Below are 23,797 nucleotides of genomic sequence, written 5' to 3'. Positions count from 1 at the left end.
TCACCACCCCAGTCACCACATCACCACACACACACACACACACACACACACCCCTATATACATTTCCTGTAAAAATTGGCCTTTCTTTTTGGTACTGGAGTGGTTGCCTTAATTTTTTTAAACTTCTTTAGTTGATGCTAACTTCCTCTACATGCTCCTTATCTCTGCAATAATCTGCAGGGTTTTTTTTTTCCACTGGAAAAAAAGAATAATTTTCATTCTTCCAACACTACTTGGGTCAAGATCTTGAGAGGCATTATTCTGGATTATTTGGTTAGAAGGCAGGTTCATTTGAGTCATTTTTTTAGAGAGACAACTCCTTTAAATGCTCTTTTTGGAAAAGATTTCTATTTAGACAGACAGTCAAATGGAAACCCTGTTTTTATTGAGACACTAAGGAACAAAGTGACTGCTGGTCCACTGGGGTTTTCATCACTTACAGGTTGCTCTGGTATGATATAGCTCAGCCCCAGGGACATGAAGGCTGGGAATTATCATGTGTCAGAGTGAGATGCTAAGCCCAGGTCACTGGATTATTGCTTTTGGGAGGTGACATGAGCTCTGTCAAGGTGTGAGTGATTTGTTGCTTCATCGTCTCTCTGATATTAAATTTTGAGGATTGGGTTCAAGTTTGTACTTTGGGGGCCATCTATCCTTATTTGTCATATAAAAGGGAGTGCATTAAACCACCATGCGATGGGAGATGGTGAGGTGCTTTGTTTGTTTGTTTTGTCTTTTTTTTTTCCAAAAAAAAATCACCAAGATATATCTAGACCAGGCTGGGTAAAAATTAAGACACAGGTGATTCTAATAAACAATCAGATGGCTTAATAAGCCTTAATAATATTATTCAAGGGACTATACACCCCCAAATGGCAAAGCATAGGCAGGACATTTCTTTTGCACCCTTCCTCATCTTATGTCATAGGAATGCCAATGAGATTCCTCCATCCTCCACCTCCCATTTCCTAGTGCCAGATCTGTAAGCGCTTAGCCAACCAAGCTGGGAGATGCAGAAGAACTGAAGGGAAGGAGTAACCGGATGTCTTGGGCTTTCTTTCCACTCCGGTCTCTTCTCTTCTCCTGACACCAGCTCATTACTAGACGTAGGCACTAGACGTGACAGTCAACTACATCTGAACTGAGCAGAGAAGAGGTAGTGAAGGCAGAGAGTGCAGGAGACATGTCTCAAAGGCAGCCTCAGTCATCTAATCAGACTTTAATTTCCATCACAAATGATACAGAAACCTCCAGCTCTGTCGTCTCCAATGATACCACACATAAAGGATGGACCGGAGACAACTCTCCAGGAACAGAAGCACTGTGTGGCATCTACATCACTTATGCTGTGATCATTTCAGTGGGCATCCTCGGAAATGCCATCCTCATCAAAGTCTTTTTCAAGACTAAATCCATGCAAACAGTTCCAAATATTTTCATCACCAGTCTGGCGTTTGGAGATATACTACTTCTGCTGACTTGTGTGCCCGTGGATGCAACTCACTACCTGGCAGGAGGATGGCTGTTTGGGAAGCTCGGTTGTAAAGTGCTCTCCTTCATCCGGCTCACTTCGGTCGGTGTGTCAGTGTTCACGCTAACAATTCTCAGCGCTGACAGGTGAGTTGCTTTTCTCTGTTCTATTGCTGGGATGGGAAATTAGGCAAAAAGAAAAAAGAAAAAGCTTGTGCTTAGCGTTTACCGGCTACCGGCAAGCTTCTCTTACACTGTGTAAGCTTGGAAAATCCAGTAGCATTTTAAAATAAAAGTTAGAGAAAAATGTCAAAATGCCTTTGTTAGCATCTGAAGAGTGCTTGAAAATATATGCTCTGGGCAGGGGGGTTTTCTTTTCTTTAAATGTAATTGTTTGCTTGAAAGAATAGCAAACGGTGTTTTTATTTTCCTCCGGCTTATTAAGTCAGGAAAATTGTTGCAGGTGCAAAGAAAAATACTCATGCTTTATACATTAGTGCAGCCTAGTGGTATAACAGAGTCAACATGAAAACACGGGCATAGGTGTGAAATGGACTGTGCGTGCATTAACATGTACCAGAAGGATGGAAAAGAGAGAAAAATGCATCCAATTTATTTGAAAGTACCCAGATTAGCTAGTAGAGGGTAACAGTGAGGTTTTCCATGCCCTGGTAATTGGGTGTCGTGTCATTACTTAGTTCTACCTGTTTTCTCTATAAGCATGGGGTGGCATTTTCATTCTCAGAGAAATAAATTAATTCTGATGGACTTTTAGAGTCCTGTGGCCAGAGCATGTGAAACAGTCTCACTGTCGTGGGGGAGGGGCTCCATGTTAGGGTTGTTTTCAGTTTGGATATTGTGTGTTTAATAAACTATTGCAGAATAAGCATGAAAATGTGAAAAATGTGCCTCTAAATATCAAAGACAATGCTTTCAAATGTTTCCAAGACTCTGTAAGTCATCAGTGCCCAGCAGTGCTGAAAGGAAGGCTCTGGATTCTGGAATCTGACAGGAGCAAAAGCTCGATGTCTCATTGTTATTATCATTATTATTATAATCATCTTGATGAGGTTGTTGCTTTACTGGTCTAGATTCTTGATGGTAGACTCCTGTAAAGGCTACAGGTTTTAAGGTGTTTTTGTCTGAATGCGGGGGGGGGGCATCATGGCATGGGCTCTAGCTTCTGATTTTACCCTAATCTCCCCCATTGATTCATTAGCTTAGGGAAGGAAGTAGCCCTTATCAATGAGAAAAACATGAGCTCTCTGCCTCTTACTGGTGGAAATCTTATCTAGGAAGAGTGAAGACTGCTTACTCATCCAGGCAAGTTAATTCGATTAACATGAGTCACTTACATATACAGAACTTCTTTAGGATACTTACGGCATCATATAGGTGATGAATTATTCTCAAGTCACACAGAGAAACCTGTTGAAAACATTTGTTCTAAATAGGGGGTCTGTCACAAAATTACAGAGTCACAGATCTAGAGTGTCTCATAGGAGTGAATAAAGGACAAGCTGATCAGAATACATAAATCACTGGCTATCTCCTGGGTCTTTGGAAACACAGCCAGTCCTAGTTGGTTCTATATGACTGGAAAGGAGGAAGAACTGTATGATTGCTAAAGTCACATGTGTCGGTGATTCCAACTCTGCTTGTGATTATGTCTTTCTAGATACAAAGCCGTCGTGAAGCCTCTAGAGAGGCAGCCCTCCAATGCTGTTCTGAAGACCTATGCGAAAGCTGGTGGCATCTGGATCATGTCTATGATATTAGCTCTGCCAGAGGCTATATTCTCAGATGTGTACCCTGTCCGAGATGCTAAAAGAAATGTGACCATTGAATCGTGCAACTCCTATGCTGCGTCTGAGAGGCTCTTGCGAGAAATACATTCTCTGTTGTGTTTCTTAGTGTTCTATATTATCCCGCTCTCAATTATCTCTGTCTATTACTCTTTGATTGCCAAGACACTTTACAAAAGCACCTTGAATATACCAACTGAGGAACAAAGACATGCCCGAAAGCAGGTATGTTATGAATTGTTACTCCTGCCAATACAGCCTGAATTTAGAAGTTAGCCCCTTCACCACCTTTCAGTGAGCTACATAGCCCATCTGGGTAGAGATCCAGTCCCCAAAGTATCTATCACACACTGAGCAGTGCTGAGAAAGTTATTGGACCTCTCTGAGCCCCTCTGAGTGACACCAGGAGATAAAACTCCCAGCATAGTTCCTGACGGTACTCATGGTGAGGCGATAGGTATTATAGACGGGGTAGCTGAAGTGTGGGAGCAGTAAAAGCCTATCCTATAGGACAGTAGGGGAATCCACATACCGCAAGTTTATAAAGCCAAGCATCATTTGCTTTCGCAAGTATCACAGAGTAGTAGAAAGGCACAGGATGCTGAAACTGGCAAGAGTCATCTGACATTACTCGCTGGAAACAACTTCTCTACAGATGAGCAACCTGAGGTCTGGAGTGGGTGAAATGAAGTGCCCATGGCAAGAGAACAGTGACTCACACACACACTAGATTAAGCCCATTGAAGGACTGAGGTGTGCTCTCCTTTCATAAATCTGTACAAACTGAAAGGATGGTACCAAATACCATCCTGTTAGATTGGTGGTCAGGGAGGCTACTATCCTGGAGAAGAGGGAAGTAGTGCCATTTACAGAGAGGGGAGAGGGAGAGAGGGAGAGAGGGAGGAGGGAGGAGGGAGGGCAAGAATTGTGCCTTTTGTGTAAGCTATCAGTTGAATAGCTGAAGCTATGTAAGCGATGTGCTTGGTGTCAATGTGATCAGTTATCTTTGCTCTGTCTGAGCCTCTATTTTCCGGGGTGCATCTTGTATATTAACAGATGTGAATAGGAGAATTCTCACAGATGATGGATGGCCCATTTTGTTTTTATTCCTCTCTGACTACGTGATTTTAATCCCTATAGATTAAAAGCAACTTTGGTACCAACCTGACAACTTTCCTAAACTGCAGAAGACTGCTCTCGCCTGTCTGTCAGCCTCTGCGGAGCTGCTCTGAATAGTATCACTCTCTCCTTTTAGTGAAATTAAACCACTGGGGATTCCACAGCACTGCTTGAGTTAACTAGAGTATCTCAACATCTGAGGATGGTGGGAGGCCTCAGAATGAGAGTTAATGAGACCAAGATCACAGGTTACCATGCCAATTAACTTGTCATATTCTATCTCCACAGGCAGACTTCCCATGTGTCCCAGCCAGTTAGCTCATAAGCATGTGTTCGAAGGGAGGCCGGCTTGTTAACTGTAAATTCCTATGTCAATCTAGAGGCTGGTTTTTTTTTAATCTCCGACAGCTAAATGGATATTTTTGTGTGTGTGCAATTTTCTCCCCATACAGATCGAATCCCGGAAGAGAATTGCCAGAACGGTTTTGGTGCTAGTCGCTCTGTTCGCTCTCTGCTGGCTGCCGAATCACCTCCTGTATCTCTACCACTCGTTCACTTACAAAAGCTATGATGAGCCCTCGAACGTCCCTTTTATCGTCACCGTTTTCTCTCGGGTGTTGGCTTTCAGTAATTCCTGTGTGAACCCCTTCGCTCTCTACTGGCTCAGCAAGACCTTCCAGGATCACTTTAAAGCTCAGCTCTGCTGCTTCAAGGAAGAGCAGACTGAGCCTTCTCTTGGTGACACCCCTCTTAATGATCTCACTGTGATAGGGCCGGTCCCAGGGACTGGGAGCACTCATGTGTCTGACATTAGTGTGACCCTGGTCAGTGGCTGTGGCGTGAAGAAGGCAGAGGATAAGGTTTAGCTTTTCCACTAAGGAAAGAAAAGGTGGTTTCCTAGTCTCATTGCGTGTACCCAGTTTTAAGCTGGGCATAGTATGGTGCCTGGGTTTTTGTTGTTCAGGAGTTGTTTTGAAGTGTTCAGAATGACTTGTCCCTGAGAGTAAACGACAAACCATCATTTCCTTCAGGGTGCAAACAGTAATGCCATTTGGGGCTTTCTAAACACAGTGAAGCCCAGCAAGTCAAGAAAAGCAGGTTTAGAAATGGCAGCCAACTGTGAAGAACGCTGTATATAGGAGGGATGGTAAATGAACAAGATAAATGTTTTAAAATCTAATTGGATCCCTCCTGATGTTCCTCACTCTCTTGTACTTGTGTGGTTGTCATAAAATTAGTGGTTGTGCTTACCGTGTGCCGTAAATCTAGAGATTCTACTCTGTAAATGAGGAGATCAAAAAGAGATAAAGCATCTCTTGTGGTGTTTTATGAAACACACATACATGTATATATTACAGAGTTACCACTCTCTTCCTCCAGTCACCATTCCATCATAAGAACTCTTGCAATTGAAATGAAAATGTTTGAGAGTCGGAGGGTGCTTCCCTTACTGGGTCAACACTTCCTGGCTTAGTATAATGTACTGCCATTGCTTAATAACGAGGCAGGGCCATTTCTCACAAACATTGTGAAGGATTTGTCTTACTAATAGGCAGAACAGGGGCCACCATGTCAGTGTGGTGTGACCATGGGCCCGAGAGGAAGATACCTGTCCAGGTTTCTAAGCTGTCATTGACTGAAATTCCATCCTCAGAGGAAACGCATTTTATCTGGGTGAGCAGTGCCCTCTCTCTACAAACGTGCAGAACTGCCACTCTGGATCTCCATCACCTGGCTGTGCAAGCATCATCACATCCTACCTGCTTGATATTACTCCACTTGATGGGTGCCGAGTCCGAGAGCTCAGCTCTGCTTTTGGAGGTCAGAGAGTAAGCTCTGACTTTCTAGCCTCTGCTCTAACTTGCTAACACAAATAAGCTTGTCACTCACTGTAATTGGGGAAAAAAAACCCTTGTAGTCAGTAGATCTGTCAGATTTAAATTTGTGCTTTCAGAAAATGTATTCTTGATGTAAACTAGAGTTTATCTTTGGCACTATAGTTACATTGTATTTTTAAAAACTTGATTTATTTTAGAGTGCTTCTGGTATTTTTGAGCTTTAAATGGCTTGTGCCGTGGTGAACTTCTGCTAACTATGTGGCTCAGAAAGGGGTGGGTGGGGCATATATTAACCCTGGGCTTGAAACATCCTTAAATTTGGCTTACATTGGGGGTGCTAATATCGCATTAACATTGCTTTAAAGTAAGCAAAATTGTTGTAAAAACATCTGAGGTGAGCAAATAAATATGAAATAAAGTTTAAATGGTTTCATGTAACTTTATATTCTAAAAATAATGACAATATAAGCGTACATTTTAATCCCAGGACTTACTATTTTTTAAATCATAGAAGCATACAATATTTCCTTACTTTCCTTAATTATAAAAACATTATACATTTACTCTCTTGAGCCTAACACTTGAGAAAGAACTTTGTAAATGTACCAGATTGTGGAGAGAGAGAGAGAGAGAGAGAGAGAGAGAGAGAGAGACCAGCACTGAAGGGTGCTTCCTGCACAAGCATGGGGAACAGATTCTGGATTTCAGTACACACAGACCAGATGTGATCCTGTGCATACATGTGCAATTACAACACCAGCACAGGTCGGGGCTGAGACAATGGGATCCCTGGTGCTTGCTGGCTCCGGCCCAGCTGAAAACAAACAACAAACAAAACAGAACCACCCCCCCAACCATAAGATCTGGGTTCAGCAAGGGACCTTCCCTCTAATGGAATAAGGTAGAAAGTGATAAAGGAAAATACACGACACCCTCCTCGAGACTCCATGCATGTGTGTCCCACATATACACACCACATCCATACTTCACATAACGTACACTCATACACAGACTCAATAAATAATTAGTACCCTAATTTTAAAAAGCACCAGGCTACTCAAGCCAAGAGAGTGTTTTCATGTTTCATAAAACTACAGCTCTGCATGAGTTAGTGATGAAGTATGGATAAAACAGCTTCTTAGCTTCCTTAGCTATCAGTTCCTTCCCCTTTCATAGCTAGAAAATTAGGGTTAAAATGCCCAGTCTGTCTCGGGGAGAATAACTGGTTTTACCGCTTGTGGCTAACCTTACAGGTGGCCATAATATCCACAATTACATTCATATTGCTTATTGTTGTGCAAGCAATTGAATCTCTTTAGTGATGGTTCTAGATTGGGACAGATATGGACACATGCAAAACAAATTGTGAATATGTCCTAAACTTGTTCATAGTCTTCCCCGGCTTAAGACTGAGGATACAGTATTCTGTGAAGTATGGAGACAGTCACAAAGGCATGCACAACCAAAACACATCCTGAAGGTACATCTTCCTCAGTGAAATGAAAAGTGTCCCAATCTAACAATGTACACCTCCTGGAAGTAGCAAATTTAGTTTTAAAGAATTTCTGCAGTTCATATTATCTTATGTTTAAGATTCATCAACACTTTTGTCAGAAGGACCCCCCCACACACAAAACTAAATTTAGAGATTACAACATGTGGGGACAAGAACACACTCAAACAAGAGGCCATTCATATACATAAATATGAATATGCCTAGACATATTACATATACATATATATGTGTGTATTTACAATTAATAAAGACACAGAGATAGATATTGGTGTTTAACTTGAAGGTCAAGCAAAACAGTCAAGCCACTAGAGGGCTCTTACCTCTTTGAAATCTTCAGACCAAGTGAGAGTGAGTTCCTGTCTCATCTCGCCTTATATTCCTCTCTAGCGCTGGGATTAAAGGTGTGCACCACCACCTTGCCTCTATGGCTAACTAGTATGGGGCCTCTATGGCTAACTAGTATGGCTACTGGGATTAAAGGTGTGTGCTACCACTGCCTGGTTTGTATGGCTGACTAGTGTGGCTGCTTTGCCCTGACCTTCAGGCAAGCTTTATTTATTAAAGTACAAATGAAATATCACTAAAGTATATCTATATACATATACACATACACACACACACACACACACACATCTTAGTATAGTTCTTTAACTTTTTCAGAAAGTTTGTAGCAAGGTAGGGGAACTTGTGCCCAGAAGGCCCTTGTCATGCCTTTTACCTTGTATAGGTGTCTGCTTTCATTCTACTAGGATGCTGCATCTGTTTGTACTCAAACTTGATGGGATAAGCTTATAGCAGCAGGCAAATCTAGTACAAAATGCAAAGCTTCCGGGAAGCTTCTGGGCAAAGGTGACCTGGAACCTAGACATAACGATTTTCTTTTACCCAACTTCCTGTAGGGGAGTGAGGGCGCTTCAGGCATTAGGAGTGTGTGGCATGTGCAGTAATGATCGCTCCTGTGTTGTGAACATACTCCAGAATGAAATGGAAGCCCAACAGCACATTAGTCAAAAGAGCTGTTTTATATCTCAGATCGAAGCAAAAACTTAGTAATATTTACATGAACCTAGCAAAATCCATACCATGCATATGAATTCAGTTCTCCAATAGTTCTACAAAACAAGAACCTCATAAAAATAAATATATTTGGAAACAAAAAAGTACTGTTTGAAAACCACCATTAAGGCTGAAATCAGATTCACAGAAGTCTGTAAGGAGCCAGGGTGTTCAAGAACCCACCTCATCCAGTGTATTTACAAAGATGATTGGAATCGAAGTAACTTCTGGAAAGCGTTTTCCTACTGTCAAGTCTGGGTTATAATACAGATGTTGCCGGGTGGTGGCGGTGGCAGTGCATGCCTTTAATCCCAGCACTCGAGAGGCAGAGGCAGGTGGATCTCTGTGAGTTCGAGGCCAGCCTGGTCTACATAGAGCTTGTTCCAGGACAGGCTCCAAAGCTACAGATGAAACCCTGTCTCAAAAAATAAAATAAAATAAAAAATAAAAATAATATAGATGTTTACACATATATGTTATGTCCAAGTCTGTGGGGTCCCCACAAAAGCCAACAAAGAAGACCGAGTACCATATGTAAAAACAAAGAGCCTTTATTTTAATCAAGTTTGCAAACTCGGTCTCTCTGCACATGCAACGTATTGGTATATCCGGAGAGCCCCGAGCTCAATTAGAATAGGGTTTTTATAGTAGTAGAGGTGGGGGTGAGGGGCTCTGAGGTTTAGGGCCCCTGATTGGTTGACATTTGTCGAGGGGTGTCCTGTTGAGGTGCGCTGGTCTCAACAGATAGGTGTGGTCTCTATCTACAGCTCTCAGAATGCCAGGCATTTCCTTTGAATGGTCTGCTTTTGGGTGGGGGTTGGGCAATCTTTGGCCTGGCCTGTGGTTCCTCTTGCAACCAGGCGTTGTCTCTGGATAAACTATTGACACTCCAGACTCCATTTAAACTCACTGATGGCCAGAATCCCAGGTGGTAATGGTTGGAAGTAAAGGACTTCTTTTGGGTGACCTGCCCAGACTTAGCTTATCATGGCTGGCCCCCACAATATAGAGTTCATTGCCACCTCTAATGAATTAAAATTGTACATAGTTAACAGCAACAAATGTTGCAATCCACATACAAGAAGAGTTCTTTAGAATTTTCTAGTTTTTTAGTATAAAAGGATGCTTTAAAACAAAATAATCGCTACTTAGTATCTAGTACTTCTATTATTGTTCACCAAACCATAATTGGGTCTCTCCCTTGATCTGCGCCTGTCTTCCTGACTGCCTGTCCCAGAACCTCCCTCAGTACCTAGCAATTAATAGTTCAGGAAATACCTGCCCCCCCCCCCCCTTTTTAAAGTGAGGAACCTCTCACTTTTGAAGATGCATAGAATATTTTGGGGGAAAAGTTCTGCTTAGAGCAGTTAGTGGGCTGTGTAACACACGAAGAAATGGAGCTACATGGTCCAGGTGGTATTTATCTGTACATGGGGATGTTAACAGTCAAGCTTCAAGTGCCAGGCTTGAGCACCTCTGATCCCTTGCAGTATGTTGTAGGCAAGTGTTACCCTCACCAACTGCAGCCTGAAGGTGGTACCAGCTGCATAAAAAGGGGGTGAGATTAGGAAGTGATGGAACCTTCTGCCCCTCGTTCGTTCACTCATTCACTCACCAGACCCCCAAACAGCAAGTTACGTTGTTCGGGTTACTATGATAAGCAAAAGCCATGTGGACCCAGGGACAAGAATTTAAAAATAAATACTTGGTTCATTCGTAGGGGCGGAGATTTGCCTGAGCAAGGCGCATGGCTTTCGCGAAGCAGGAGAAAATTGTCCCACGGTCCCACCCACCTCCCCAAGATGGCGGCTGCCGCAAAGCCCAATCAGCGCCAGCTCTGCCGGAAGAGTCCCGCGTCTTTTTTCAGGCTATTGCGTCGTCCGAACAGCAGAGGACCCCACCGAGTCCAGGGTTACTGAGATGTCACGGATTTCTGTAGGATGTGTCGTCGCGGATCGCTGGGGCGTTCCCATAGGGACAAGGGGCGGCCGCGCACCTTCGGAGTCCCGCCCCTGGCTCTCGCAGGCGTCGTGGTCCTTTGACGCCAGAGGGGGCGTGCCTGCGCGACCCACTATGTCACCGCGCGGATAATGGCGACTGCAGCAGCCTGAGCGGGGGGACTTCGTGCTCCAGTAATTTCCTGTTGTGGCGGGAGGAAGGTGGGGTGCCTCCGGAGCTGGCGGCTGCAGTGCCGGCACGCCTGCGCGCTTCCGCCTCGTCCTGGCCCTAGTGGTGGCGTCAAGGCCCCGCTGAGCCCACCAGGTGGGTGGCCGCGCCTGAGCCTGCAGCCTCAAGGCGCATGCGCGCGCGTGGGGGCGGGCGGGAGGGCGGAGCCTGGGCGGTGCGACTCCAGCTTCCTGGGGATTGCTGGGGCGCTGCGGGGAGGCGGGCCAGGGGGCTGCACCGCACATTCCGGGCACTGCCGACCTCCCATTCTCTGCTCCTCTCCAGAGTCGTCTTGGCCTCTTCACTTTTCTGAGCAGTGTCCCTGGGACCAGGTCAGAAACATGAGTGGCAACAACTTAAGCGGGAACGACGAGTTTGATGAGCAGTTGCGACTGCAAGAATTGTACGGAGACCCCAAGGACGGTGACACCCAGAATGACCCGTCTGGAGAAACTGATTCTTTGAGACAGCCGCCCGATGACACTCCCTACGAGTGGGACCTTGATAAGAAGGCTTGGTTTCCTAAGGTACAAAAGAGTCGCTCGAGTGCGCTTGAGTGCCACTCTGGAGCGGGGCTGTGGGGTTCCCTGGACACCCTTGCGGGACACCCCTCTTAGTTTGCTCTGCTGAACTACTAGGTCCTCGAACCGGTGGTTGATGGCTCTTCTATATGTCCAGTCTATTGCAGTACCGAAGTATAAAGGAAAGTAACTCTTAGGGTGGTGCCTTAGTAGGTTTTTTATGCCTTATTAATTTTTTTTGCGAAGGTCACAGTTGGTTATTCTATTGATGACTGCTTTTTATTGCAAAGAGAAAAACACCAAGGAAAACACCTTAGTAACAGTTTTTTCCTGTATCATCAAACTTCTGTGAGGTGTTTAGTGAACGTGCTGTGGACAGAATGGAGCTTGTTGGTTGGGTGGGGGCTGGGGGAAAGCAGCCTTTTACCTCATTCCATTGAATAAACTTTTCTCGCATCTTGCTTTATTTCTCTACGGAATTTTGTTCCAGCGCATCTAGTAGCCACAGGAATATAACCAGGAAAGCACAGAAAGTGGTTGGAAGAGGTCTCAACGTTTCTTTTGAGTACTTGGGAATTGCTGATGAAAGAACTGGTGCAAGCCTGGCGGGGAAATTGTATGCTGAACGTTCCCTGCTAGTCTTAGCCCATCAGTATGAAAGCGACGCGACAGCCAACGAAACAGAACTTGTCTCCATCGCGTAGACAGATTGTTAGCTTAAAAGTTATATCCGCTCTTCGTTCCGCTTTTCTATGTGTGCATATCTCAAGCTCCCCAGATTGTTGAAGTTCACTATCCTGCTTCTGAACTCACAGTGCCAACTTGAATGTAGATGTGGTTTCTTCTTCCTTCTGAGTGCTTTTAGTAGTCCAACAAGCAGTTACTTGATAACTATCTTTTGTAGTTGAAAACCATAGTTCTTCAAACTTTGGGTTTGAAGTGATAGACCTAACTCATAAATAACTTCATTCAGCCTTTCTCCGATCGTGCTTTCCTCTGCAAAGCCAAGACGATGGGTGCGCACTGGCCTTGTCTTTCATTTTGTTATGCCACTAAGCCCAATGTGAATTAGTGCTCCAACTAAAATGGACATTGTGTTGTAGCACAGTTGCCAGCTTCAGTCATAAACTTAAAAATCTTAGTGTTCGGATGTATTTTTGTGCATCTGTGCACCCAAAAGTGGATTCTATAATTAGATTTCTAGTTGACTTTTGGTTTTCCTCTGTCTCACTATTTGATACTTCTTTTGTTTTATGTATTGGCCACGTTGGTCAACTATACCGTAGAGAAGTAGTAATTTATAAAACAAGTAGAAAAGGTACTGGCGTCACTTAAAATTCTCTATCATGCTTTTTGTTTTGGCAATCCAAGTACTTTCGTCTGTTTTTTATCATATTACACAGTTTTGATATAAGGGACTTCTCACATTATATTTTATTACAGCTACCATGGCATAAACAGTTAAGTCTTAGATTATATTATTGAATGTATAACACAAGTGAAGTAACCATGTTTTCATGTGTGCTGACTTAACCCATTTAGATCAGCAAAGATTTCATTGCTACGTATCAGGCTAATTACGGCTTTTCTAGTGATGGCGCATCTAGTTCTACTGCAAATGTCCAGGACACCAACATGAAGACTGTAGAAGAGCCTCCACAAAGAGAAATCCCCGAAGCCACTGACTCCAAAAAGAGGGGAGAAAAGAGAAAGGCTGATTCAGGCAAGTGGTTCTGTTTTGCAAAACCCACGTTTAAAAATGAAATAGGAAAATGCATGAATAATACATTTTACATTTTGGAGAATTACATTAGCAATAAAGGAATGGTAATATGAGTTTTCACTTTAAAATAGGCTTAAAGTCATTAAGATTTGAGATAGTCTTTTTTTCAGAGAGAGCCTTAGAACAAAAAGTTTATATATTTTTCTCAGTCAAAAAGTTTATATATTTTGAAAGTGGGAAGTGATTTGAATTAATCTTAGTCTTCTTAAATATAGATTGCTCTTCGAGCAGATGAGGGGGGGGACTTGATCGGGGGAGGGAGAGGGAAATGGGAAGCGGTTGTGGGGATGAGACAGAAATCCTTAATAAATAACTAAATTAAAAAAAAATAAAAAAATAAAAAAAAGCAATGTGAAAAAAAAAAGAGACCCTTCTAAAAGTTTTAAGAAACTGCCAAGATTTCATGATGTGATTCTTGTTGTTTCTTACAAATATTTTATTTATTTCATTTTGATTTTTAGGATGGTTCCATGTCGAAGAAGACAGAAATACAAATGTATATGTGTCAGGTATTTATCCCTTTTTAATGCAGCTTTAAGGCTGGAAACACTTAGTGTCATGACTTTGTGCTAAGTGATTTCTAATTTTTAGAGTGTTTTGTTCAGCTGTTCATGTTAACTTGGAATTTACTAGTATAGAACAAAGAGAAATTATGTAATTTTCCATGCTCTTCTGTATGCCTGCCTTAGATGATTTACATCAGTTTATCTGTTGAGATGTAGTGAAGCATAGCATAACATAACTGTGATGCATTTTTAATATATAAAATGTGAATGACATTCAGATTTATAGATAGGAACTTTTTGCACTCATTTACACAAATCAGCGTTTCTCTTACCTTCGTTGTAGGTTTCTTGTTGGTAAAATGCTAAATAACTTTTATCTTCATTACATGCTTGAAAATTATTCTCTGAAATTACAGGTCTGCCTCCAGACATCACAGTGGATGAATTCATACAGCTTATGTCCAAATTTGGCATTATTATGAGAGATCCTCAGACAGAAGAATTTAAGGTCAAACTTTACAAAGATAATGAAGGAAATCTTAAAGGAGATGGGCTTTGCTGCTATCTAAAGGTTGGTATATGGTCCAGTACATCTCTTGTCTCCCCAATTTTAACGCAGGAGCCAGGGCTGGAATCTTTTATAGATGCTAACCTAAACCAAGAACCATCTAAAACAGAATAGAAAGAAAACTGAAATTTCAGACTGTGATTGTATATAGGTGATGCTCGTACCGTATCAAATTTTTACTATATATAAATTACTGCTTCTATACAGTATATTTGACTAAGGGTGCAAATACATAACACAAAAGAGTATTAAGTAAGACAGAGTAAAATCCAAAAGTCAGTAACACTAGAGTTATTTGCTTGTTTTAAGAAACTGTTTGCTTCAGGGTCAAAATGTTATGTCAATATGTGATCGAGGGGCTTTTCTTAACTCCAAAAAAATCTCGCTGTAAAGATCTCATTATTGATGTATGTAATCAGCTGTTTAAAAATCTGAGAAGAAAAAAATGCCAGTGACATTATTTGCACATTAGAATGAATTGGAATGGCGTTACCAAAGTCTAACCTGCCACCTATTTTTGCAAATAAAATTTTGTCAGAACACAAGTATGCTTACCAACGCCTTTATGTGTGGCTGCTTTTGTGTTTCTCAGTAGCATCAACCTCTGACCCTCCAAACCTAAACTATTTACTTACCGGCTCTTTACAGAGAGAATTTCCTAACTTCAAGTTAGACTGGAAAGAAGATAATGAATTTTACTTACTGATTTCAACACTACAGAAGAGAACTCAAATGGAAATTTTCAGAATTTCTGTGTTCTTTTGTACAGGGGTTGCTTATTGTGAAAGAAAATTATCATTACTGGAATACTGGGCACCTTAGGAGCGTGTATTGTTCATTGTTGCTTGGCATAAAACAAATGGCCCCAATTATGGCATAGGAATTTTTCATAGAACCTGAAAATAACTACAAATTAAAGTAAAAAAGATAATGTAATAATACAGATATCCTAGGTGTGTAGTTAGTGGACAGTATACAGTGGGGTCAGACGACAGTAGATTTAAGCTGGAAAGCTTTGGGGTTATCAGCTTTTAATCTGTTTTTTAAAGCAAGATGGGTTAGTGGACACTAACACAACCATGACAGTTTTGTGTATTGATATGTAATATTTGAGAATTTTACCAGTTCAAGGATGACTAAAAATCTGTGAAGTTTTCAAAGAGGAGGGTGTTGATTGAATGTTTATAAAAAATTATTTTCTTAAATGTGCGTATGTGTGTTGTGTTCATGAATTTATATACACATGAGTGCTGTTGCCTGCAGAGGCCAGAAGATGTTGTATCCCATGGAACTGGAATTGTAGATCATTGTGAGCCACCCACTATGGCTCCTGGAAACTGAACTTGACTTCTCTGCAAAAAAAAAAAAAAAAAAAAAAAAAGCAGCAAGGGCACTTAACTGTTGAGCCATCTCTTCAGCTCCATGATAGGATTTTTAAAGAAATATATTGCTTAGTGAAACACTTTTATATAAAACTTAGGGCTAACAAAAGTAACATATTGTTAAGCCAGTAAATTGCACTTTAGAAAATAAAGTTTATTACTCCAGTATCCATATTTGATTTGAGCAGCTGAGGTCAGTGGTCCTTTTGCGCTTCCCTTATACCTTTAAATCTTTGACTCTGTTTGAGTAGGACCTAGAATCCATAAATGCATTTAATATATTAGCCATTAAATAATTATCTTCTACTCAGTATGTTATTACAGACCTACATTTTAGCTTGAAACTGAACATTAAGGTTTACCTGTATTATTTCCATTCCTTGAATCATCTACTGTTAAGTAAATGTTCCAGAGTTTCAAAACTGGGATATTCCACAAAAATTATTCAGCTCCTCTCATTCTGCAGACGGGAAATTTGGTCTTCTGGAGACAAAAATTATCCAATAATATAACTTACTGAACATCTACTGTATGCCGTACCCTAATATAATATACTCTTTTATCTAATTTTGTCGGAAACTCTGTGATGAAGATATTATTTTAGCTTTTTGCAGATTGAGAAGTTGGTGTTCAGAGAACTAGTCACATGCCTAAGTTAACACAGGTGTTGGAAGTATAGCTGTGTTTTGAACACAACTTTCCTGATTTATAGGTTAGGATTCTTTATCCCCAAACAAATAGTGGCATTGTTTATCTCAAGATCTCAAGTTTTGTTTTAGTGCTCAACTTTACTGACTATTTTATTTGCCATTATAAAGAAAGAATCTGTGGAACTTGCATTAAAACTTTTGGATGAAGATGAAATTAGAGGCTACAAGTTGCATGTGGAGGTGGCAAAGTTCCAGCTGAAGGGCGAGTATGATGCCTCAAAAAAGAAGAAGAAGTGTAAAGATTATAAGAAGAAACTGTCTCTGCAACAGAAGTTTGTATTATTTTCTTCTTTTTTGTAAAGTTTCATATACATATTTTAAAAGCATATTTTCTTCTTTTTTGAAAAGTTTCATATACATATTTTAAAGTATATTTTTGGTAATAGCTACTTAGTTTTGTTACATCAAGCACGTTTACAGATTATTCTAAAAGAATTTCGTTAGCTAGTCAGGGATCGCCAAGCAATCTCTCACATGGACTGATTTGGCAGTGGTGAGGAGGGTTTACTTTTTCTAGGATGATTTCTTTTAACTGGGTTCTAGGCTTCTTTATTTAAAAACAAAGTGATGAGTGATGGACTCATGATCAATGTCATCATTGAACTTCATCTTCCCTCCATCACCTCTTTCCACACTTCCTGTCCCTCATCCTTGCAGCTTCTAGTCCCTCCTCAGTAAATGAAGAACTTAATTTTGGAGGTGATAATTTATCATGTAAAAGGGAACTTAATTGAGCTTAGTATTGAACATGGATTGAAGAGTTGAAGCTTATATTCCAGAACCATGACTTCTCTTTCAGAGTGGATTGAAATCAATTGCCAGGAGCTATATTTGTTTATACAAATTTGTTAGTAAAGGTTAGGAGTGATACAGGTTTTTATCACTACATTTACTATATAGTTGTGTATATTTGTGTGTGTATATATATATATATATATATAAAATGTCACATTCTATTCCTAGTAATTTGATTTTAAGCATATTTTGACATATGCTAGTTTTAGGAAATTAGTCAAAATGATAAATACTTTCACCAGTGGATTATACTGAAATTCTAGCATTATGCTTAAACTCATGATAAAATGATCATCAAATTTTCTGTGTGGTTCCATGTGTTTTACAGGTTTAGTTAAAATAAACATGTCAGATTTTACAAACAGTATCAGGAAAATATAAGATTATAGCGAAGAGCCAGTAGTAGTATACTATTCAGTGTAATATATAGTATACTATATACAGTAGTCTTCAGTGTGTTCTTTTCTGTTAAAAATTACATACAAATTTAAAATGGTTTTTGGTTTCAAAGTACTATCAGCCATTCATATACATGGTTCTTTATCTGTGAACTTATTGTATCAAACGCATACCAATTTTTTCTTCTCATCAGTGTCTATACAGTGCAGCATGACAGCTCCTTACATAGCATTTACATTGTGAAAGGTATTAAATATAGTACTCGAGAGATAATTTAAAGTAAATGGGAAAGCCAGGTGTAGGATATAAGTCAGTACAGTGGTGTCCTGTAGTAGTGTTCTGTGTGGCCAAGGATTTGGTGTCCAGCTGATGACTCCAGAAAGTTCTGTGGAACTATGTTGGAACCAGAAAATGACTATCATTAAGCTTGCACTAAAGGATTATATTCATCCTTTTATTTTCTCCTACAAATCTGGACCCAGGTTTTAGTTTACTGTTACTTTTTTGTTACTTTAGGCAGTTGGATTGGAGACCTGAGAGGAGAGCTGGACCATCCCGGATGCGACATGAACGAGTTGTCATCATCAAAAATATGTTTCACCCCACAGATTTTGAGGTAGGAAGTGGTTTTTTAACATCTACAAATTCTGGTATGTTTTCTTACAGGAGGGTCCAAAGCCTACCATACTCCATCTTTGTCAAGGCATATTCCATTCCTATAGTCATGGGTAGGATAGGAAAATAAAACAAAGAAGCTGGATTTGGAACTCCCTGTGTTTATCCCAGTGTTCTTTTGATTATATCCTAGATAAGACAGTTTATATTCATACTGTGGCCAAAATCACAGCTGCTGGCTATCTGAACTCAAAGATTGATGGGAACAGCTTGGATTTGTAGTACAGTTCCGTAAGCACCAGCTGATTTTGATGGAGAATACCAGTTGTATCTGAAAACTTGGTGTTAATAATAGAAATTTGATCCTTAAAGAAATCTGATATTTATAGTGGAGGTTGTTTTTTAGGAGCACATTTTCACCGAGTTCTTTAGTGAATATATTAAAATCCCCAAAGCAGCAAATAAAATAGCTCACACTGCCTTGTGCCACTGATATCGTCTGCTAGTGTGGATGGATACTACAACTTTTGTTTTCTTTTCCTGGTTCTGGAATTAATGATAACATTTTGGACATAAAGGAAGAAAATGTTCCTAATGTAAACATTCTGATTTGGAAACATTTTAGGTGCAGTCTGTGTTTAATCTTTTTCTTTTTGTTCACGTTGTCAACAGTGTTAAAATCCAGGACAGGCTCCAAAGCCACAGAGAAACCCTGTCTCGAAAAAACAAAAAAAAAAGATAGTTTTAGTTTTGGCCCTTAGCAAGGGCCTTAAAATGGACGGTTCAGCCTTATCTCCATACTTCATGATGAGAGCCTGTTGACAAGAATGATGGCAGTTGTCTTGCTTTTTTGTTCAGGGTTCTGAACCTGGACCTCAAATCATATCAATCTATATCTGCACAATCTAAATAAAGCCACCACAAATTATTATTAAAACTAAGATTCATCCTGGTGTATAATGGAATACCTGATAGAAGGGTTAAAGAGGAATTTTAAGGATTGTTTAGTTTGACTGAAGACTGGTTACGAACCTAAAGAAAAGACGCCAACATTAAGCTCTTTAGAGAAAAAAAAAACATTGTTGGATTACCCCAAGGTATCAGAAAAAAACTTCTATTTGGAAGGATGGCATATATTTTTATTCCAAATACTTGAGTAATGTTAGAAGATATATACCTAAAAATACTCTCTGATATTAGGGTAAATAATGAAGGATAATTTTGTAATGTAACTTTATATGGGTTCAGTGTTGAGTTTGAAGCCTTAACCAAAAATACTCTGCCAGGAAAGGTTGAATATCGAGAAATGAAGAATCACAACTCCAACATGAAGGGAAATTTCTTTTTGTGCACATCAACACAGTCCAGTAGAAGTGTACAATGTGAGAAGCTACATGTAAGCTTCTTATTTCAATAGCCTTGGTAGATAAAACAAGATGTAGCTAGGGAAATTAACTGTAATAAGGACTTGTCCAGGAACCATGCATGGTCATTGTTCACCATCTTAGTGTAAAGTTTAGATCAGAAAGTTACATGTGTAGCTTACTAGGTTAAAGATTCTTGGAGAAGGGAAGAATTAGGCTACTGTGGAGCAGAGGTGAGGTGTTCCTTTCTGCCCCTTTTCATGCCCTAAAGGTTAGAGTTCTATTCATCTTTACTGGGAGTCTTGAATCCTTCTAGAGTTCTGGGAGGAGAATCCTGAACTAGAGACCACCAGTACCAGCAGTACTTCAGTGTTTGTTTGTTAGCACATATGTGGAAAAGCAACAAGAATATTTTAAGAAATACACATACGTATAAATCTCCAGTTTTCTTTTGCTACTGTCCTCCTCTCTGCCATGCTTGTCCATTTCCTCTCTCTCACTCTGAGTAGACTAAACTCGTAGCACTGAGTGAAATCATCTAACTTAATTTTGTTTTGAGTTTCTTTGTTTATTACTGTGGTCTGAAGACAAATGCACTTAACATTAAGCAGAGTACTGTTTTGCATATGTTAACTTGTCACCGTAATAAATTTGGTTCTTAAATTATAAAGAAGGAGGAAACTCCATTTTAATCCTTTGTTTTTACAGGATGATCCATTGGTTCTGAATGAGATCAGAGAAGACCTTCGAGTAGAATGTTCCAAGTTTGGACAGATTAGGAAGCTCCTTCTGTTTGATGTAAGTTCATGGCTTGTACCAGTCAGTCCTGACATCTTCCAGGCTGAGGAAGTGACTTGGATCGCCCTAGAGTTTAGATAAGTGTTTTTGTATCTCAGGCCTGCTGTCTGTCAGTGGTAGTTCAGTGAACATGGTTTACAAAGCAAGTCTTGGATTGTTTTCATTTGCTGAGCTTATTTCCCTTCCTTCTGACTCTTAAAGAATAACTAGAAGAAAATGTATGGAACATCAGTTTCCTCAAAGTTCTTACCTTTCTCTGGATTACTTACCTGATCATAGTCAAGGAGAAAACCTCATGTTTAGTTTTCTCTAAACTTCAGAAACTGATAAAAAGTACCTATGTGAAGAAAAGTACCATTTCTTACAGTGGATTGCTGGTGTGCTGCAAGGGACTTTACAGGTCATGTTGCTTAATCCTCAGAATCCCTTTGAAGTAAGTAGCTACTATCTGTACAGATGAGGAGGCCACATCTTTTCATGTGGCAGCCCTTGCTCAGTGCTCGTTCAGCTCCTGACAGGCAGGATTTAATCCCAGGACACATCTGACCTTCGAGACAACACTCTTGACAATCTCAGGGTCTTACCTCTTGGATAGTATTGTTAACAAACATTTGCAGACACTGCTGGTTCTTGCTAGACAAGATGAAGCTAAAGAAGCAGCTGACCACTGGCTGGAATAAAAGGGAAGAAAGATTTCAGAATTTTTTACTTCAGAGTGTCAGGAGATCACTACTCTTTACCTGTCTTATGAAATGTGGATCTGATTTTTAATCTTGTCATTCAGTCCTTCTTCTTGTCTTTTTAGAGGCACCCAGATGGTGTGGCCTCTGTGTCCTTCAGGGAACCAGAGGAGGCTGATTATTGTATTCAGACTCTTGATGGAAGGTGGTTTGGTGGCCGTCAAATCACTGCTCAAGCCTGGGATGGGACTACAGATTACCAGGTAAATCCTGCAGCTGTCAGGGGTGCAGGAACTGCTGCATTGTCAGCTACAGATCTACTTTGGGGTTTGCTTAATCTGTTTTGTATAATACATCTTGTAAATAATGTTTTACATTGGAGGATAGAGAAAAACTTATCACTTCCCAGTTTGTCAGTCTGAAATTTTGAGGTTTACTCAGAATGATAAGAAAGGAGCAGAATAAACTAAGGTATTCCTTATCTCCCTTATTACAGAGTGGCCAGAACTCCAACAGTAATGTTTTAGGAAATGAACCATTTCAGCAGCCCTTGGGTATTTGTATATATTTATATGACGTTTCTAAGGTTACCCAGATATGAGATTGTGTAATCAAGGTATATTGTTTTGGAGAGCAGAGTAAGGAAGTGTTTAGATTGCTTTAGAAGAGTTGCTTTACAGAACCACGGTACTTGTGTCAGTATTAGAAATGCCCAGAGAAGCCTTAACCTTAGTTCCTGTTTGTGTGCAGGTAGAGGAGACATCAAGAGAAAGAGAGGAAAGGCTGAGAGGCTGGGAGGCATTCCTCAATGCTCCTGAGGCCAACAGAGGCCTCCAGCGCATGGATTCCGTCTGTGCTTCAGAAAAGGCAGGGCCTTCCAGAGGAAGGCATTTTTCAGAGCATCTGAGCATGTCTAACACAGATGCTCAGGAAGCTATAACTGGAATGGCATTTCGAGAAACTATTGATGAAAATAAGTTTGAAAAGGCAGATGAAAATAAGTTTGAAAAGGCAGAAGATGGAGGAGAATTTGAAGGAAATGCTTCTGAAAAAGATGCTAAAGAAAGTGAGTCTGATGAAGATGACCCTGAGAGAGAGAATGAAGAGGGATGCCCAAAGAGAGAGAGTGAAGAAGGCTTCCCTGAGAGTGAGCTTGAAGAGGGTAATCCTAAAAAGGAGTCTCAAGGGTGTGGTCCTGAAAGAGAATCTAAGAAGAAAGGCAAAGATAATTATGAAAAGAATGGCCTTGCCAAAGGGTCTGAAGACAGTGACCATAGCAGAGAGTCTGAAGGGGCAGACAGCTTCAAGAAAGAGTCAGAAGATGATGACTCAGCATCTGAGGAAGACTGCTTAGAGAAGCAGTCTGAAGATGGTTCTGACAAAGACTTAGAAGAAAATGGTGTTAAAAAAGCTTTCGACCAGGATGCCTCTGACAAGGAGTCTCCTGAAAATGTCGAGAAAGAATCAGAAGAAAATGATAGTGACAAATCGGAATTTGAAGAAGGCTCTGAGAGAGTGTTAGATGATGAAGGCTCTGAGAGAGAGTTTGATGAAGACGTGGATGAAAAGGAGGAGGAAGACGAAGAGGAAGCAGTCGTATATGAAAGGGTTTTTGAGGATGAGTCTGACGAGAATGATGACTACTTAGAAGCAGATGAGGAGTGTGGGGATGCTGATGACAATGAGGAAGATGACATAGATGAGAAGCTCTTCGATGACTCTGATGAAAAGGAAGAGGAAGAAGATACGGATGTAAAGAAAGATGAAGATACCAATGACAAGCTGTTTGAAGATACTTCCAATGAGAAGTTTTTTGATGACGAAGAAGGTCTTAATGAGAAGTTGTTTGATGATTCTGATGAGAGAGGGACTGTGGGGGATGTGAAGGAAGACGGGTCTCAGTCCACAGACAGCAGCTTTGCCCTCAGTAGTGATGAGGATGATGAGATTTAATCCTTTCCACTTGCTTTTTAGGGAGAGCTCTGTGTCTCTATTTGCCTGTGCTTCAGGGTCAGTAGTAGTGTTACATCAACATGTGCATAGGGGTAGGATGCCATCAGACTAATGTCTCGAAGGTTTCTGTTCTCACCTGTACCATTGCATTTAAATATGTTTATTGGCTCTTCAGGTAAAACTTCATAGTTCAATGCAGGTAAACTGATACCTGTTTTCTGCTGGATTTATTAAATGCATGCAAGAGAATATTTTTAAAGTATCCGAATTGGAGTTTGTGATAATCAGAAATAAAGGTGAATTGATAATATGCAGAAACTGAAATGTGGACTTGAGTTGATTTGTGTTTGGAATCAAATATTGCTTGATTCCCCCCACACCTCTTGCTTCCAGCTGTGTTACCACTTGGGTTAACCTTCCCCCTTCTGCACTACAATTTGGTCCTAAAGACAGAAGAAATGACATTTTAAGCTCCTTCACCAATCCTTGGAAGTTACCTGCTTTCTTTTTTACCCCCTTTCTATTAAAAACAAGATGTGCATGTGGTCCATAGCTTGAGTGATTGAAAACAGAGAAAAGGTGATCCGACTGGACTGTGCCAGTTTAGAAGATGACTAAAGTTACGAGATCTCTCTGCAGAAAGATGGGACGCACAAGCACTTCACAGCTTCTTGAATACAGTTTTGAGAGGTTCATGGATTCCACTGGAGATTAAGAACTTTTTTCCTTAGGAATATAATTTTTGTTTTGTTT

General features: G+C 40.5%; 2 protein-coding genes across 2 annotated transcripts; both read left to right on the top strand.

Annotated features, from left to right (window-relative positions):
* Positions 1 to 1,183: 1,183 nt before the first annotated feature.
* Brs3 (bombesin receptor subtype 3) lies at positions 1,184 to 5,301 on the top strand. Its single transcript, XM_041637427.1, has 3 exons — positions 1,184 to 1,617; positions 3,149 to 3,500; positions 4,847 to 5,301. The coding sequence occupies exons 1-3, from the start codon at positions 1,184 to 1,186 to the stop codon at positions 5,258 to 5,260; spliced, it is 1,200 nt and encodes a 399-aa protein (XP_041493361.1). The 3' UTR covers positions 5,261 to 5,301.
* Positions 5,302 to 11,199: 5,898 nt separating this feature from the next.
* Htatsf1 (HIV-1 Tat specific factor 1) lies at positions 11,200 to 23,148 on the top strand. The gene is made up of 9 exons (XM_041637393.1): positions 11,200 to 11,497; positions 13,034 to 13,214; positions 13,736 to 13,783; positions 14,197 to 14,351; positions 16,549 to 16,712; positions 18,151 to 18,250; positions 20,322 to 20,411; positions 21,217 to 21,354; positions 21,842 to 23,148. The coding sequence occupies exons 1-9, from the start codon at positions 11,312 to 11,314 to the stop codon at positions 23,042 to 23,044; spliced, it is 2,265 nt and encodes a 754-aa protein (XP_041493327.1). The 5' UTR covers positions 11,200 to 11,311; the 3' UTR covers positions 23,045 to 23,148.
* The last annotated feature ends 649 nt before the right edge of the window (positions 23,149 to 23,797 follow it).

The sequence above is a fragment of the Microtus oregoni genome, unplaced genomic scaffold (assembly GCF_018167655.1).
Source record: "Microtus oregoni isolate MIOR12 unplaced genomic scaffold, Mior012 000052F_ref0000163, whole genome shotgun sequence".
Taxonomy (NCBI): domain Eukaryota; kingdom Metazoa; phylum Chordata; class Mammalia; order Rodentia; family Cricetidae; genus Microtus; species Microtus oregoni.
Note: the sequence above shows the minus strand (reverse complement) of the source record. Positions and strands in the feature narration are given on the sequence as shown.

Excerpts from the sequence above, each read along its gene's own strand:
- Brs3 (XM_041637427.1), top strand. The coding sequence starts at position 1,184 with ATGTCTCAAAGGCAGCCTCAGTCATCTAATCAGACTTTAATTTCCATC. Across the intron at positions 1,618-3,148 it reads ACAATTCTCAGCGCTGACAG|ATACAAAGCCGTCGTGAAGC; the intron begins GTGAGTTGCTTT and ends ATGTCTTTCTAG. Across the intron at positions 3,501-4,846 it reads AAAGACATGCCCGAAAGCAG|ATCGAATCCCGGAAGAGAAT; the intron begins GTATGTTATGAA and ends CTCCCCATACAG.
- Htatsf1 (XM_041637393.1), top strand. The coding sequence starts at position 11,312 with ATGAGTGGCAACAACTTAAGCGGGAACGACGAGTTTGATGAGCAGTTG. Across the intron at positions 13,784-14,196 it reads TACAAATGTATATGTGTCAG|GTCTGCCTCCAGACATCACA; the intron begins GTATTTATCCCT and ends CTGAAATTACAG. Across the intron at positions 18,251-20,321 it reads TTCACCCCACAGATTTTGAG|GATGATCCATTGGTTCTGAA; the intron begins GTAGGAAGTGGT and ends TTGTTTTTACAG.